Source organism: Heterocephalus glaber, unplaced genomic scaffold (assembly GCF_053883595.1).
Source record: "Heterocephalus glaber isolate CG9 unplaced genomic scaffold, H.glaber_assembly_v1.0 deba00000071, whole genome shotgun sequence".
Taxonomy (NCBI): Eukaryota; Metazoa; Chordata; class Mammalia; order Rodentia; family Bathyergidae; genus Heterocephalus; species Heterocephalus glaber.
The window spans coordinates 5969601-5982039 of record NW_028258137.1 but is presented as its reverse complement, the minus strand read 5'-3'; the positions used below and the strand labels follow the sequence as shown (position 1 = coordinate 5982039).

The 12439-nt window shown below is 57.2% G+C and overlaps 1 protein-coding gene and 1 long non-coding RNA gene across 4 annotated transcripts in view; one reads left to right on the top strand and one right to left on the bottom strand.

The window, feature by feature from the left end:
• Positions 1 to 202: 202 nt before the first annotated feature.
• LOC101723428 (uncharacterized) lies at positions 203 to 6468 on the bottom strand. 2 transcript variants are annotated; one of them, XR_002394264.2, is made up of 5 exons: positions 6318 to 6468; positions 6081 to 6217; positions 5811 to 5980; positions 1374 to 1438; positions 203 to 536 (listed from the first exon to the last, which is right to left on the bottom strand). It is a non-coding gene; the product is annotated as an uncharacterized LOC101723428 (long non-coding RNA). The 2 variants fall into 2 exon arrangements; XR_001183350.3 differs by lacking the exon at positions 5811 to 5980 and having other exon boundaries at positions 6318 to 6466.
• A 283-nt stretch (positions 6469 to 6751) lies between these two features.
• The window catches only part of Cmip (c-Maf inducing protein), a 183103-nt gene continuing 177415 nt past the window's right edge, over positions 6752 to 12439 (top strand). The window contains exon 1 of one of the 2 annotated variants that reach the window (XM_004842796.4): positions 6752 to 7414. In XM_004842796.4, the coding sequence (XP_004842853.1) occupies positions 7115 to 7414 (300 nt within the window). In that variant the 5' untranslated portion in view covers positions 6752 to 7114. Of the gene's footprint in view, positions 7415 to 10004; positions 10134 to 12439 lie in introns of those variants that run through there. The other variant, XM_087203962.1, reaches the window with a different exon arrangement.

Sequence of the window (12439 nt, the reverse complement as noted above, 5' to 3'; positions counted from 1 at the left end):
TACCCAAGAACCTCCTCCCTGAGGATCTGGGCGCTTCCTGTCCTCTAGCCTGGCTGGGAACCTAAGACCTGGGCACCTGGCTGGATGAAGATAAGCAACCCCATCGGGCTCTTTACCTGGGGACCCAGAGGAGGTGACTGTTTGCCCCTGGCAGCCCCAGGGCCAGACACATACAAGGGGTGATCAAAAAATACAGTGAAAGTTTAAATGAGGAAAAAATTATTATAGTAAAAGACATTGCCTTCTCCGTCCTCAAAATACTCACTTTGAACACACTTATCCCATTATTCTTCCCACTTTCTGAAACAGTTCAGAAAGCCCTGGGTTTTTGGTTTCTGGCCTCCTTTGGGGCCTGGCTCCCTTTTTGCCACTGGGAGGCTACAAGCCACCCTGGCCTCCCTCTAACCCACGTCTGGCCGTCCATTAAACTGCTCTGATCGGCTTCTATCCCAAGAGAGACACCTAGAAGCCGTCAGCAGCCTTCTCTTCATCTTCCTGTTCAAGTGGGCTGTGATCAGTTCCAGTTTTGTGCTATCCTGGAAGAAAGAAAGAGACCAGGGTTAAGATGCCCTGATTTCTTCATAAGCCTGGTCCTAAGCCCTCCAAAATATTATCTCATTGGCTTAAATGTGAGCATCACAGTCCCATCTCCAGTTCAGACGAGAGGCCGAGGGTCAGACAGATAAAGAGATGGAGTTAGCTTAACTGGCTAAGGAGGGTGGGGAGAGAGCTGGGATTTATGTCCAGAGTTTGTCTTGCAGCACTGACGTCCCACCTGGATGAATGCTTCCCTGGGCTCCCCAGTCTGAGAGATGGGGTGGCACTGTCCTCCCTCCCTGTCTCCTCTGAAGATGGCGTGGAGGGGCTGGGCGGAGTGGCTCGAGTGGGATCCAGGGAGCAGCATGCACGCACTACACACTGCACCCCCACCCCGCGCCTGCCTTTCATTGCTCCTTAGCAACTGACTGGGAGCGGATGGAGGTGGCGAGAAAGGAGGTCACATGTAAATTGGTCAATTTGAGCAGCTTCACTGCAAAAGCTGGTGTGGGAGAGAGATGCAATTAATCCGAAGAACACAGCATCTTTTATTTTTTAGAAATATGGTCCGTGGCCTTCCACTGTCCATGTGGCTGTGCCAGGCCTTTCCTTCCACAGGTCAACAGCAGCCTGGGGTTGGGGTTCTTCATAAAGAACCCCAATGTCATGTATTATTTCTGATCAAAGCAACTTGAAAACAATTTACCTAGAAGTCTTACATCCATGTAATGGATATAATCACCAGCAATGCGAAGGAGCAATGACACAGGTACCTACATGGATGAATCTCAAAATCCATTGTGCCCAAAGTCACTCTGAAAAGTGCATATACCTACTCTTAGGGTTTTGGTAGGAATCCGTAAATCCATCCATCCATCCATCCATCCACTGACTGTAAGAACTGTTAGTTCAAAAACAATGTTTAGTCCTCTCCAATGCTTTTTTAAAACAACCCCAGATGTAAAAGGGGAAGGGAGAAAGGATGACCCTTCAGGCTCCTGCGCTGCCCCTCTTTGTCCCCCAAAGCCAGAGAAGGTGGGGAGAAAAGCAGTGGAGTGGCTCAGGGGCCCCAGTCACAGGCTGCTAAAGAGGAAGTTATCTCCGGGCCTCAGGAACCCAGGGATGGGGAGAGGGAGGGAGCCCAGGGAGAGAGGGAGGAGGGTGTCTGCAGGCTCCGGGAAGAAAGCAGCCTCCTCTCTTGACACTGGGAGAAGAAATAAGCACATTTTATATCCGATCAGTACATTGAATGCCATCGGTACAGAGTGTATGTTCTGTTATGCTGGTGTCGGATGCCTGTGAGCTGGGCTTCGGGAATGCTCTCCTGACTGACGTCATTTCAAGACAGTTCACAGATGGGGCTTCCAGAGACTTCCCTCCAAGCCGCAGCCCCGTGGGCAGCTAGGAAATAGGGACCACTTCCCAACAGAGAGTTAGCTGCCTGCTCCAGGCACCTGGCATTTATTCCATCACCTAGCCCCCCAGCTAGTAGAGGCTCTGAAACACCAGCTCCAATAGGTTGGATCTTCCTCGGCATCCCCGGCCCCAGGTTCCCTGCAGTCTCAGACTTGGCAGTGCCAAGTTTACTCCCAGCCCGGTATCTGAACTGGAAGCTGCCACAGCTGCCACAAGGCAGGACAGTGACACCCCCAGCTGGTGACCCACAGGATGGCTGAGCATCGGTGGCTGACACAGCAGCAGCCTCTACCAGGCGGGAGGGAAGGGACTCATCTTCCTAAGCCAGGAGTAGCTTTGCCTCCCAGGTGACATTTGTTGATGTCTAGAGACGTCTGTGACTCGTGACTTGGGGATGCCACTAGCATGCAGCAGGTAGAGGCCAGGGACAGCTCTGCCACAAAGCAGCACACCCCGTGGGTTAGTAGTTCACAGGGTCAAAGCCTGTCTGTGGCCACACAGAGACGCTGAATCTCCGTGTCCACACCACAGGTGTTGTGCAAATGGGGGAGAGGCCGGAAGTGGCTGACTCTTACAGGAAATGCTACGAGCTTGACATGATCCTTATGGGATTTCTATGACCCCACTTCACAGTAAATCAGCCAAGAGTGCACAGCTGAGTAAAGGAAGAGGGGGGATTTGATTTACATCTTTGGGGTGGTGATGATTTGGGGTGTGGCTTGCTCACTTAACTATGAACTCCAAGACCACAGCCTGTGTGGGTGGGATCTACAGAACCTGACAGAGTCCCTGGCCCTCCAGGAGGTGCTAATGAGCAGGTGTTAATGGAACTGAATGAATGGATGAACAGAGGAGTGTGGTGCAGTGGTTAGACATAGGCGCTGTGGTTAGAAAGCCAACCATCCTGAGTGTGGCCATGGCCTGTGTTCTTCAGGACGGCGTAGCGGGCTGGTGCCGAACTTTAGTGGCTCCTGACAGCAGACCGTTAATTTTTCAGGAGTTTCAAAAGCTGGTTGTCAAACACCCCTTGAAAAAGAGTAAGTTATATAAAGTTACAATTAAACAGGTTCTATTTTTAAGACGGCCGTAAAACTCATCATTCCCTAATTATCATATTCCACTTTGTTGAAATCCCTGGTCTCGATGTTATTTATCTCTCTCAAAGGGTCACCAGACTTCGTCTGGGAAAGAGCCAGCGGGTGGACATCGTTAGGTTTTGTACTCTGGGGGCTGGGTCTGGCCGCCCTGCTACGGTTTGCCGAGTGGGCTGCGCCTCTTCCTGGCTTTCCATAGCTCTTCCTAGGGCCGAGCCAGGACTGTTTACACCAGGGAAATGGTCAGTGCTATAAATCAGGGTTTTCCTTTGGGCAGCCAGCTGGCTGTTACACATTTAGCGTGCACCCCTGGATACAGCAGCGAGGAGGATACCCGGGTGTCCTCACCCAAGGAGGTAATGCACTGGGGTTTGTGAATGTCTGTGCCTCCCGTCATGCTGTAAGCCTCTCAAGTCCAATGTCAAGTTCCCTGTGGGGCCACATTCCTGCACACCGAGGGTAATTTGGGTGCATGGCCCACCCGAGGAAACTTGCTGGGCTTGTGTCTCCTCTAGGCACGAGGGAGCTGCTGGGCAGGGCTTTCGGACAGCAGCCTCCCGTGGCTGACCTCAGCCTCATTTCTAAGTCAGGGACTTGGGACAGGGAGGCAGCAGGCTCAGCAACCACTCCCGAGTCCAGTCTAGGTCGGGGACTTGACCATCTCGGCCTGAGGACCAGCACCAGCCTGCCTCATGCAGCAACTTATGAGCACTTTCCTAAGCACCAGGGACTCTGCGACCTTGGAGTCAGTCACAGTCACACTGGTTGAGTCCCGGCGAGGTATAGACACTAACTTAGCACTCCTGCTTCTACCTGCAAGGAGCTTTCCTTCTTCGGTGTTTTGGGGGCTCCACTTCACTGCTTTCAAACTAACGTCAAGAAATATTATTTAGAGATTATCCATACTTTCTTCCTGAGTGCCTACCTGGGAAAATATTATAAAAGAAGACATTTTGAATATCTTCTAAAATTGGCAGAGGAGTGGGAAATACTTGGAATTTGAGGTCAAATGGAATCTCTGGTTCAAATCTTGGCTGGATCTCTACAGTTAGACATGGGGCTCATGATAATTCCCGAACTGGCTGGGAAAAAGAAACGAGAATGTGCACATCCAGCCTCCAGCCCGGTATCTGGCCTTTGGGTCTGCTCACTAGCCTCTACCATGATACTGCTTACTGTTGACAGATGAATCCCTGGACCAGGGGTACTGGGGAGTCCGCAATGGCCTAGAAGAAATCATGGATCTTTTGCATGCTAGTTGATCTCCGCATTCTGCTGGAGTTTGGGATCCGCATGGGTAGAGGGAGATTCATGGGTGTCCCTGGAGTGGACAGCAGCTATTCTGCTGCCACCATTGCTGTTCCACTTGGTGACTTCGAGCTGGTCCCCATCACCTTCCTCCCAGGTGGCCATGAAGGCTCCTCACTGGCCTCCTCCTCTGCAGCCCTTGGCTGTGTCATTCTGCAGCCAGTGACCTCCTGAAGATGCCACATCCCTGGCATGTGCACTCCCTGCACGTCCATGTAGTCGTGCTTCACTGCTCTGGCCTGAATTTCAGGGCACTGCTAGCTCACCTCCTAGGCCTCTGCTCTTCCTTCTGGGGGCACTTGGCACCAGGTGGCAAATGAGTGGCTTCCTGCACAGGCCACACCTCCTGCCCCCTTGGGACCCCTTCCCTGGAGCACCTGCCTCCTTCTTTATCTGATTCCCAAAGACCTCCTGGGGTGGGAACATGTACCCTGCAGCCATGCCACCTCCTCTGCAAGTGGGGTTAGGTGCCCTCCTGTTCCTGTGGCTCCTTACATAGTGTGGTCCCTGATTTCAGAGTGTCCTTGACCTTAAATCCATGCTGTGTGGTAAAAGTCACGGGTTCTGGAGTCAGGGGAACTGGGCCTGAACCTGAGCAGCTCAGTGAGTCTGGGTGAGCATTTAAGCTCTCTATGCCCCATCTGCAAGAGTGGGTGATGGCAGTACCTATGTCATAGGGTTCTGTGACAAAAAGAAAAAAAATGACATGTGCATGCAAAATCCTTTGCTCGTAGGAAACCTTGGGGCACTGTGGCTGTCAGAGTAATTGCTGCTAATACTCCAGTGCCTGGCTTGCAACCAGCATATAGCCAGCACTCAATGAAGGCTTGAACGAATAGCCTAACCCTAAGTCTCAATGGACTGGCGGTTTCTTGGGCCTGGCCATCCCCCACTCCCACATCTGCATCAGGAGGTGGGGCCTCGCTGAAGGAGTGGGTCCAGGGCTGGCTTTGGGGAGAGCCTTTGGCTCTCGCTCCCGCTCTCTCTGTTGCCTCGTTGCCATGAGCTCAGCAGCCTTGCTCTGCTATGCCCTCCCACCACCATGTTCCTGCTGTCACAGGCCTGCCAGCCACGGAGCCTGCTCACCATGGATTGAAACCTCTGGAAGTAAATGCCGACAGAAGTTGACTTTCTCAGGTATTTTGTGGCAGTGAAGCAAAGCTAACACATCCCTTCGTCCCTGATATTGCCCCAGCCTGCTGAGGTTCAGGACTTGAAAATGTCAGCAAATTGTGCAGAGTGAGTCTTATTTGGTGAAGGACGCAGGGTGCGACCTGCCTTCCACCACCTGTCTCCAGCCCTGGCTGGGCGCAACCTCACCACCCGGGCTCTGTGGACTTCTGGGTTGCCCTCATGATGCAACACACCATACACACGGCTGTTTACGACAAAGGCACCTCACTTAACCAGAAGGCAAACATCCTGGGGCTTTAAGACTACTAACTGCAGCAGCACCTGAAGGTGGAATGCCTGATCCAGGAGCTGAGTGCTGGCTGGGTGGCCTCAGGTGCTGCCTGCTGGCGATGACAGGAAGGGAAGGTTTCTGCTTCCAAGTTGGAGTTGGTGAGGGTGGTTCATTCCACAGTGGCCCTTCTGCTGTGTGCCTCTCTTGAGCCAGTGGGGGTCTGGGGACACAGGGATGCATGGCCAGCTTCGGTGAAGATGTGGGAACAGCCCTGGCAGCGGAGCAGGTAACGACCACTCTCGGGGAGGGGGCTGTGTTACCTGGGATCCTACAAGGGGCTCTGTCTCCAGGGCTGGAGAAAGGAGAGGCAGGGAGCCTGTCCCCTCTTTCCAGAAGGTTTGAGGACATCGTCAGAGCCGGGAGGCGAGGCCTGCAGAGCGGATAGTCGAGGGCACATCTGCAATTCCAGGAAGCTGTCTTAGGGTCCCATCTGGCCAGCCTGCGGGTGGCCGCCCCCCACCCCCCAGGCCAGCGCCCCGGCGGCCACCTGGTCACACCTCGGCAGTCGTGTGATTGATTCCCCTTCCGAGCCCAGCGCGGCCCGCGGGGGTGCAGGGCCCACCGATCGCTTCCTCGCCCCATCGCCTGAGGCCCGCAGCCGGCTCCGCACCCGCCTGGGCACCCAGGGGTGGGGGCGGGGGCGCGGCCCGAGTGTCGCCCCGCCCCGCCGCGCCCCCGCCCCCGCCCACATTCCGGGCGGGACCGGGCCTGCCGGGGCTCGCAGCCCCAGCCCCCTCCCCAGGGGCCGCCCCTCCCGTCGGGCCGCGCCCGCCTCCGTCCCCGCCCGGCCGGCCGGCCGCGGACTCCGCCTGCCCGCGAGAGGGAGGCCGAAGCCGCGGCGCCGTTGCCGCCATTGACGTCAGAGAGGCGGGCACATGACCCCGCGGGGACCAATCGCGCGCGCGCTCCCGCAATCTCCCGGCGGCGCGCGGCCCCCGCCCGCAGGCGCTCGCGGACGGACGCGGACACACGCACCGGTGGCACCGCGCCGCGCGAGGCCGAGACACGCCCGCGCCCCGGCCCCTCGCGCCGCCCGCGCCCGCCGACCGCCCCGCGCCACCATGCACCCGACGCGCTAGGAGGAAGCCGGCCGCCCGCAGGAAGCCCGCCGCGGTCGCCGTCGCCGTCGCCGCCCCCGCCCCCGCGGCCGCGCCCCTCCCCGCGGGCGCCCCCCCGTCCCACGCCCCCCCCACCTTCCCGGGAGGTGGGGGGGTGCGGGCCCCGGATCGGGCACCGGACAGCCCCGCTCGCGCGCCCGGCCCCCGGCCCCCGCCCCCCGCGCGCGCGCGCGGCCATGGATGTGACCAGCAGCTCGGGCGGCGGCGGCGACCCCCGGCAGATCGAGGAGACTAAGCCGCTGCTGGGAGGCGACGTGCCGGCCCCCGAGGGCACGAAGATGGGCGCCGTGCCCTGCCGCCGGGCCCTCCTGCTCTGCAACGGCATGAGGTACAAACTGCTGCAGGAGGGCGACATCCAGGTCTGTGTCATCCGGCACCCGCGGACCTTTCTCAGCAAGATCCTCACCTCGAAGTTCCTGAGGCGCTGGGAGCCGCACCACCTAACGCTGGCCGACAACAGCCTGGCGTCAGCCACGGTGAGTCGCTCTGCGCGGCGGCCGGAGTCTTCCCACGCGCGCCCCCACCCCCCGCCCACCCACCGCCCGGACCCGGCGCCCCCTGCGCCGCTCGGGGCCAGGCCTGCTCGGCGGGGAGCCGCGCGCCCCCCTCCTGGTTCGTGCTCGGGGCTTGGGGTCGCACTCTGGCCTCTCGGATTCGTGCCGAGCTTGGGAGCCTCCGAAGCCCGGAGACTTGGTCCGTCCGGGCTGGGTGCCTGTCGACCCTCGGCTCCCAGCTCCTGCGTTCTGATGGTGGGGACCGTGGGGTGGACCAAAACTGGGCCCCGATCGCCGTGGGGGTCCCCTCTCTGCATGTCCGAGGCCCACCTGGACCTGAGCTGCAGAAGAAAACCAGCATACCCTCCACCCCCCATCAAAACCCCCAGACCCAAAGAATTTCCCAAAACCGAATCCTTTCTTTGCTTTAGGGACCTTTATTCTTTCTCTTTCTGTCTGGTAGGCAAAAGCTGGGTACTTCCCTTTCTGAAATCTCTTTTGCACATTGGGAGGCTGGCTGGGGCGAGGGACCACGGACCTGGAACATCTCAGACCCAAGGTGGCCAAGTTCTGGGTGGCACCTGGGTTGGCCAGCCCCGTCCTGCCCGGTGTGTGCAGCCTGTGTGTACACGCCTGCTTTGTCCTGGAGGTCCTATTTGGTTCGGGCTATTGTTTTTCACTGTATGGCTGGGGCCGGGTCCGCTGGATGAGATGGAGAGGAGGATCCGCTGAACTCTCACTGAAACCGAATCTGCAAATGGTGGCCTTCTTCCTCTCGGAGAGAGACAGCTGTGGTGGGCTCCGGGGCAGAGTGGGGGTGGCGGCTAGGAGGCTGAACAGGATGCTTTGTGTTTTGAAACAAGGACAGTTTCAAATGCAGCTCCGGCCTGCGCGAGCCTGGCTGTGGGACCCATCCTCTTAGGAGGGGGGGGGGCCCTCCCTCCTGCCTTGCTTAGAATGCACCCCCCAGGCCCTGTGATACTGTTTACTAAGCACAGTGGGAGGGGGCAGAACCCAGTGCCTGCCCACACCTGTGCCAAGAAAGCCCAGCCAGGAAACAGTGTCGCTTACATGGCATGTCACAAACGTGTAGCATGTGTAGACATTTCTTTGGCATCCATGTTCCCTTGGCAGTGTGTCACAGGCCATGACACATGCCCCAAGGAATGGGGAGGGGGAGAGTCAGCCCAAGAGTCCTGCTCCTCTGCTCTGAAGCCCACGGGGACTTTTGTTCTGAATTTTGGCTCTGACGTGCTCAGAGGGAGCTCCTGTTTTTTCTTTCCCGTGGGCACACTGGTGCAGTCTCTGCAGGCCGCTTCTCTGTGCAGGATTGCGGGCCATGGAGAGTGCCCGGTCCTGCTTCCAGACTGGTGGATGTTCGAAGCCCCGCCTCGAGCCACAGGGCTTGGCGTTTGGCTTTTCATTCCATGGAGAGGGAGTGCCCCCAAATTACGAGCACCTGGGATTTCGGATTCACAGAGGTGGCTCTGGCGCCTCCCTGCCCGGGCTGTGGATCCTCTGCCTCTGGCTTTGGAATTTTCACCTGGCAGGGGGAGGGGCTTTATTGGGCTTTGTTCTTTTTTTCTTGCCACCTTCGAAAGATTGGAGGGAGAGGAAAATGGTTGAGAGGACCTATGTTGGATGGAGCGGGCCGACCCCTGCACCCCTGGGAGAAGCTAGGGGTGTTGCTGGGCTACTTGTCTTCCTGGAGTGGGGGAGATCAACTCCGGAGGCGAAAGGCCTCCCACTTACCCGGGTTGCTCCAGTGTGTTGAGAAACAGGAAGAAGGGGAAAGAAGCCATGTACTAGATTCTTAAGCAGGCCCTTGCCCACCGTTGCCAGCTGAGGTGGGCAGCACCTTTGGCAACATGGGGCTCTTGGAAGGGCACCTGTGATTTCCAGTGCCAGGAGCGAGGCCCATCTGTGGGGCGAGTTTTGTCTTGGTGGAGCCTTGCTCTGGCATTAGGAAATGTGGAAAGAGGAACTACCAGGAAGCGTCCAATGGGCTGCCACAACCCCTGTCCCTGCCCGGCGCGTCGTCACCGAGGCCTGCGGGCAGGGGTGGCCTTCCGCCTGGCTCTGTGGGGGGCTCGAAGGGGTCCTGGCCCCCTGATCCCTGGGGCCCGGGAGTGTGGAGGTGGGGCTGCTGTGGACAGCCCTGCTGGAGCGGTGGCCTCCGGGCCAGAGGAGGGGTGGGGTTGCCACCCGGGATCTTGTCCCGTCGTGAGACACCTGGTTGGTGTCCAGGCTCTCAAGGAAGCACAGGGGCCTTGTGGGGTTTCCCTGAGGCCTGGGCATTATGTAATCGGTCTGCATTTTAGAGTGCGGCCCAGGCCCTCTACTGGGAATTATCAGCCCAAGTGAAACCAAGGTGAATGGGAGCCCTTTGCTCCCAGGGCTGCGGTGGCCCCTGGCCCAGCCTCGAGCAGCCCACACATGAGTCCCTTTCCTGTGGGGTCATAGCCTTCCGAGAAGCGTGTATCACTTGTGTTCTAAGCCCGGTCCAGAACCGTCCGGTCATTATTCGGTTAATTGTGTGGGCTGCAGGAACAAGACCCACACTGATTGATCTGGATTCAAACCAGTAAACAAACCAAATACACCCTTTTGCCCAAAGCGCCTGCAGAGTCTGTCTACACTGATCCAATTAACTGGATCATGAGAGATGAAGGCCAGGCTTCCAGGACCACAGCTGCATCAGGTGGGGTGCAAGGATATGGGGCCTCCAGTCCTCCTTGGCAGGCGGCTCGGGCAGGGTGCACCCGAATCTGGACCTCTCTGCTTCCCCCTTGGGAGATCCCAAAGGGGACCCACGCCCCTTCAGGCCTGGCTGTAAACTTTGCCCTCTGAGCCTCGTCTCCTGGGCTGGTTACTGATTAAATCCTTGTGGAGCGACCGGGTGCCCCACGCGGCGGGGACAGCAGGCCAGGTGGATGCTTGGAGACTTGGGCTCAGCAAGGCTCCTGAACAAAGGAGGAAGCTCCCAGGCTGACGAGGGAGGGGTGCGGGGCGCCCCGCGCTCCCCATGCTGTGGTCTGGAGGTGGTGCCTCATTCCCCTTTCTGCATCCCAGCTCCCAGTTCCCTGGGCCTCCCTGTGCCCTGGGTGGCTGTCACTGTGCTGTGGGCTGTCACCAGCGCCAGGAGTTTTGCATAAGCATTCGCGCTCTGCAAGCCCAGAATCCATCTTGCTGAATTTGATCACCTGCTAGACATGTTTGTCCGCCGGTGGAGGGCTTTGTCTGAGGGCTTTGTTTCTTGTGCACCTTGGAAGCACAAATAAGCTGCTGACCTCTCATTGCACCTTTTACAAAATGCGCACAGGGTATCTCGGAATGGTGGGTCTGGCCCACAAAGTCCTTCCTACACGAACCAAGCCAGAGTTGGGGCGTTAGTGACCCCAGCCTTCCATATTCTCCTCTCTTCTCCAAGGCTGGATTTAAAATTTGCACTGGTCCACTGCTTGATTGAAATGTTTCTGGGCATTTGTCAGGGAGCAGAAGAGAGAAGCCACCTTTATTCTCCTCTGTCTTCAGGCTGGTGTTTGAGGGGAAGGGAGGATTTGTTTAGCAAATGCTGACCAAGACCCACTGCATGTTGCGTTCCGAGCTGGGTCTGTGTCCAGAGGCTGCGGTCTCCACTTGAGAATTAAAATCCATGCCCTCTGAGTGGTCCGCACCCCCGGAACCCATCTGTGCCACTCGTGCTTGAGTGTTCTTTCTTCGTCTTTGTCGCACACCATCCCGCCTGTGCCCATCCTTCCCGCCTTTGACATTGGTGTCGTAGCTGGTGTTTTTCGTGGCAGGTAGTAAACACTAAGAAGTTTTAAGAGTTTGTCATGGGAAGGTTTGGAGTGCATCAGCGTCGCTTCCTGGTTAATGTGTCTGATGGAGAAGGGGGCGGAGAGGAGCTGCAGCAGGATTCTCAGTGTCGCCAGGCCGTAGTAAATCGGTGCATTCAAGGAGCGATGCCCTCTCTGGACGCACAGAATTGTGCCAGTCCAGAGAGTAGGTGTCTGGTCCTGCGCTTGCTTCCTTACCGGCCTGCGAATCATCCCAGGGATACGGTGTCCTGGCCCCTCACCGTGGGTGGAGTCCACAGGCCGGCCGCTCCTCCAGGCCCGTCAGGACTCTGCTTCCCTGGTACCCAGTGGGGCTTTTGTCGGGCTGGACATTTGAGATGGGCCAGTTATGCCCTTGGTTAAAGGATTAAACGAGATTAAGCGAGGCAGTCTGGCATAGGGTGTCCCTCCCACGGGGCAGAACAAACTCCAGTTTAGCTATTGCGTCTGGACTCTGAGGTTTCCGCTTGCGGGCTGTGTGACTGAGCATACTGCTCTCCCTCCGTGGGCCCTGCTTCCACTCCATCTGCAGGGTGGGCTCTCAGGGCTGCTGCAGGGCAGAGGGGATTCTGATGGCCGGTGCACACTATTCCAATCCTGGCTTCCCGCGTGCCCTGGAAGAGCTTCGTGAGATTCTGTCCAAATGGGAGGGATTTTGCTATTTACAATGGGCAGCCTCCAGAGAAAAGTCTGAACAGTGTACCGGGGAAAGTGCAGGGCTTTGAGCAGATCTGTTGTGTATGAAGGCATGAGACTGTTGTAGGAAGTTGAAGAAAAGTTCCTCAGCAGGCACAGTCAGGTTTCTTAAACAAAACAAAATAAAACTTTTTTCCATAAGCACAACCCACATACAATTTGTACAAGGCATATGATGAAGGTGAAGCTTGTCCTCCTCCCTGTCCCCACAGCCCCTCTCTGCCATCCTGCTCTCTGCTGAGGTAGACACTGCTACCCGTTGCTTAGTCTGTGCTGCTGTTGTTCATTGTACACTGTGTTTGGAGACCATCCAAGATCCATGCATACGTGGCCGCCTAGTTCTTTTTCAGTGGTGCATACTTTTCCACCATTCAGGCCAACAAATGGGTAGACCATGCCCTATTGATGGACATTTAGGTTAGTCTTAGTTGTTTTCTATTTCAAACCAGACACTACCTTTTTATTTAGTGGA